Source organism: Aptenodytes forsteri, unplaced genomic scaffold, assembly GCF_000699145.1.
Source record: "Aptenodytes forsteri isolate BGI_AS27 unplaced genomic scaffold, ASM69914v1 Scaffold54, whole genome shotgun sequence".
Lineage (NCBI taxonomy): Eukaryota > Metazoa > Chordata > Aves > Sphenisciformes > Spheniscidae > Aptenodytes > Aptenodytes forsteri.
This window is the reverse complement of record NW_008796044.1, coordinates 12,808,221-12,812,552: the sequence shown is the minus strand read 5'-3', so window position 1 is coordinate 12,812,552 and position 4,332 is coordinate 12,808,221. Positions and strand designations below refer to the sequence as shown.

Genomic DNA, 4,332 nt, shown 5'->3' with positions numbered 1-4,332 from the left:
CCCGCGGGGACGGCCACAGGGACAGCATCCCCGGCCAGCCGGCAGCAGAATGGGGTGCAGGGCCGGCAGTACTACGAGGTCCATCTCACCCTGGCCAAGCCCAAGCCGGTGAAGAACCGGACGGCCAGACCCTTCGGCACCCAGGCGTCCCCTGCCAGCGGCCAGCCCGCAGAGGGCCCCCCCGCTGCCGAGCTGCCCCCACCACCCACCTATGCGGAGACCCTGAGCAGCCCCCCGCCACTCACCCGTGTCCGCTCACCCCCCTCCTACTCGGCCCTGTACCCACCCTCAGAGCAGAAGATGCTGCCAGGTCCCCCCCAGGGCTGCGGGGTGAGTGGACCGAACCCCCTGCCCAAAACGGGGATCCTGGAGGAGTCGGCCGCCCGGAGAGCTGGCAAAAAGTCCATGTTCACCTTCGTTGAGAAGCCAAAGCTGGGCCCCAACCCCGACCTGCTGGACCTGGTCCAGAGCGCAGACAGCAGGAAGAAGCAGAAGGAGCAGGGGGAGCCCGGTGCTGAGGACGAGCCCTTCGCCCTCGGGGCTGAAGCCGCCAACTTTGTCCCCAACAGCGCGGCCAGGGATGGGCAGAACCTTCTGCCAGCCGATGATGCTCCCGCGTGGTCCTCCTGCCTCAAGTCCCCCACCATCCAGCCCAAGCCGAAGCCACAGCCCAGCCACAACCTCAGCGAAGCGAGAGGGAAGGGGGCCGAGCTCTTTGCCCGCCGGCAGTCCAGGATGGAGAAGTTCATCATCGAGGCTCCCTCCCAGCCCAAGCTGCTGCGGTCCCCGTCGCCCACCATGTCCCTGCCTCCCTCCTGGAAGTACGATGCCAGCGCTTGCCTGTCGCCCATGGTCTCCAGACACCCCTCCAAGAGTCCCTCCAGGCCCTCCAAAACCCCTCCGGCATCTCTGTACGGCAGCAACCTGATGGAGAACGAGGTCTCCCAGAAGGAGCTAGAGATTTCCAAGCACCAGCCCTACCAGCTCCAGTCTTCGCTCTTCATCCTCTCCCCATCCAAGGGGCCAGCGAGGTCCATACCCCAGGAGATGCCTCCACCCAGACCCTCTCTTCCTGACGCCTACCCTTACCCCCAGCAAACCTCCTGCCCGACCTCTCCATTGCCTCCTTCCCCCATTTGGCATGCTCCTGCTGTGCCCGGCGCCGGCCAGACAACCTCCAGCCCCTTCCCCGGTGCCACTGGGGGTCTGCCCCTGACTCACGGCAGCCGTGCCAGTCCCGGAGCCCCGACCGAGGTGCTGCTGGCCTCCCCGTGCCGCCTGCTGCCGCCCCGAGTGAAGGGGGGCTTCCAGGCACCCCGGCCCTCCTACTCCACCAGGAATGCCGGCATCGAGCCGCAGGTGTGGAAACCTTCTTTTTACTACAAGTAGCGGTGGCGGAGAGAAAAACTCGGGGGTTTTAGGCTTCCCTCCACCAGCCGAATCCTCCCTAACTGCTCACGGGTGTGCCAAAAGCCGAACCAACCACAAAAAAGGGGGGAAAAAGAAAAGGAAATAGAAAAAAGAAGTAGCTGGGAGGCTGCAGTGCCGGGACCGTGGGTGAGACAGGCGCTGCTGAGCCCCCAGTGTAATGGGAGCCAAGGGGTCCCGGGGAGGCGGCAGGAGTCGGGGCCATAGAGCCCGTGGGATCCCAAAGAGCCGTCGGGAGCCTGCCCGTCCCGCAGGACTGCTAGCACTTTCTTCTCTCACCTGGACACTGTATGGAGCATCGCACCTCTGGCTCTGTCCTTTTCTCGCCTCCTGCCTTTCTAGCTCTCGCAGCCGGCAGCTGCCAGCTCTGCCTGCTCACCCGCAGCCCCTCTGTCCTGCCGGCTCCTATCGGCCTCCTACCAAAGCAAATGCAGAGGGGACACACCACCTTTCCGCCTCACTGTGCCTGCTCCTGTCTCTTCTACTGCTCCTTCAGGATCTGTCCTTGTTTGCTTCCATGCCACGGAGGAGAGCCACATCCCTGGGGGAATGGCAGAGCCCCACGGTGCTGGGGACACCGCGGGGTCCCTGTCCCTCCCCACGCTCGGTGCTGGAGCTGGGAACGGGCAGCGCTGCTTGGCACGGCCGGGAGCCAGGGATGTGCCAGGCAGAGGAGGCAGGCGAGGGCAGGGCCAGCTCAGCGATGCTCAGCCTGATGCTCGTGGTCCAGCCATGCCTCTGCCTGTCCCTTGCTCCCGCCGCTCTCCCCGTGGTAACGAGTTGCCTTTTGACTGTGCTTTTATTTCTTCCTGCGTTTTTCTTTTTTTTTCCCCCTCTTTCTGAATACACTCTCTGCGCTGTCAGACCTGGCTCTTCTCTTTCCTGCTGGCTGGGGAGCAGCTGCCGGGCGACGGACACCCGGGGCGGCGCAGGGGGTTCTCCGTGCGTCACCTGGAGGGAGCCTTTAGGAAGCAGCAGGTAGTGAGAGGTCCTGGGTCATATTTTGGGCAAGGTTGATTAACTGCAGGCTCAGCCTGCCCCGACCTCCTTGGCTGGTGAGGGGGTGCAGAGGCAAATGCATTTTTGGGGAGCCCTCGCAGGGGGTGCAATGCACGAAGATGCATCCCCAGTTCGTGCAGGGCTGAGCCAGCACGGAGCTTGCCCCAGCACCAATCCTGCCCCTGTCCCTCTGCTCTGCCCCCTTCATCCCCCCGAACGGTGCTGGCACTAACCCGCTCTCTGTCCCCCTCCAGGAAAGGCGGCCGTCCCTCCCCGCCTCACCTACCTGGACGCCCCGGCTGGCGCGGTGCCCGGGCAGCCTGGACGGCTGGGCCAGCCCGGCCTCAGTGCCTGAGCTGGACGAGGGACCCCCCACGTCCCCTCCATGGAGCGAGAGGTCCCTGTCCCCGCTGCGGCAGGACGCTGACGCCCAGGCCAGCCGGCAGATGCAAGCGCGGCTCGCCAGGAACATCATCAACGCTGCCCGGAGAAAGAGCTCCTCTCCCAAAGCTGTGGGGCCGGAGGGCTCCCGGCCCTTCACCCCCATCCCCGCCGGCCCCCCCAGCCTGCCCCAGTCCCCCAGGCCGGCGCGTCCGGAGAGCTCCAGAGGTCCGGCACAACCCACACCACAGGCTGCCAGCAGCGTGGAGCCTGGGCAGCCCCGCGCCCTCCCACAAAAGCCCCCTGCGAACGCCCCGGGCGGATGGCCCCCAATTGTGCTTCCCCCCCGGGATGCCCCGAGCCGCCTGGGCAGAGGGTCGCCAGCTCCTGCTGCCAGCCAGTGTGTTTTTTTTTCCCAACAGCCCCCTGCCATCCCCCGTGGTGGGCGGGCGGTCCCCGGCCAAGCGCTGCACCTCCCGGTCCCCGACGGACTCGGACATCTCCCTTGACTCCGAAGACTCGGGGGCCAAGAGCCCGGGCATCCACAGCTTCAACCTCTGCCCCCGGGGCTGGACCGGCAGCCTGCGGCTGAAGCCAGGGGGGCTGCCCTCAGGGGCCCCCTGCACCTCCTAGATGAGCCAGTCCCGGCCAGGCCACCCTCTCCCCAGTCCCGCCAGCCTGGGCGATGCCACCCACTGACCCCTGCAACGGGAACACCCCACCCTCAGGGCTGAGGTCCCCAAAAACTGGCGTCCCCACTCCCCAGTGGAGCTGCCGCAGCCCCTCGGCATGCCGGCGGGGTCAGGTGCCTCCCGCCTGCCTGCCATCGCACGGCCCCACTCTATTTTTACCACCCTAACCTTTCGGGGCAGGACTGCGTGGTCAGCAGGCAGAGCAGGCAGCAGGGGGGAGCCAGCCCCCAGCACAGCCCCCTCCCTCCACAGCCCTGCACCACGCAGCAGGGATGGGGACGGGCTCAGTGGTCCCCTGCAAGCCCCCCGTCCCCAGCGCTGGGGTGTTACGGACCCTGGCACCCTGCAGCTCTGCTTTCCCTGCTGGCATGGCCAGTGCCGCTGCCTGTGGGGTCATGGCGTACCCGGCAGTGCCGAGCAGGTGCCGTGGCCAGGGCACCCTCTCCCACCCTCCAGATCTGGCTGGTTTCAATTGAAACCAGATTTGGGAGAGGAAAAGTTAATTTTTTTACTCCAGCCTCCAGCCCCCCAGTTCTTCATTGGCGTCTTTTCTTACTTTTGACCCCTTCTCAAAGAAATTCCCCCAAATCCTTCCCCGGTGACCAAAAAGAGAGCCAAAGTTATTTATTGCCACGTCAAGGGGACCATTTACAGGTGCCCTCCTGCCCTGCCCAGGCAAAGAGGGACAGCCCCATCCTGTACCCTGTCACTGTCCCCATCCCCGGGCTCATCCCATCCCTGTCCACAACCCTGCGGGATGGAGGGACGCAGGGGGACCAGCGGGCTCTGTGGCAGCCAGGGTGGGTGGGAGGAGTTGGGGGGCTGGGGAGGG

At 65.8% G+C, this 4,332-nt stretch overlaps 1 protein-coding gene across 1 annotated transcript in view; it reads left to right on the top strand.

Annotated features, from left to right (window-relative positions):
• SYNPO (synaptopodin) overlaps positions 1-3,668 on the top strand; it is a 14,074-nt gene extending 10,406 nt beyond the window's left edge. The window contains exons 3-5 of the mRNA XM_019473796.1: positions 3-1,359; positions 2,682-3,036; positions 3,068-3,668. Of these exons, the coding sequence (XP_019329341.1) occupies positions 3-1,359; positions 2,682-3,036; positions 3,068-3,441 (2,086 nt within the window). The 3' untranslated portion in view covers positions 3,442-3,668. The remainder of the gene's footprint in view (positions 1-2; positions 1,360-2,681; positions 3,037-3,067) is intronic.
• Positions 3,669-4,332: the final 664 nt, after the last annotated feature.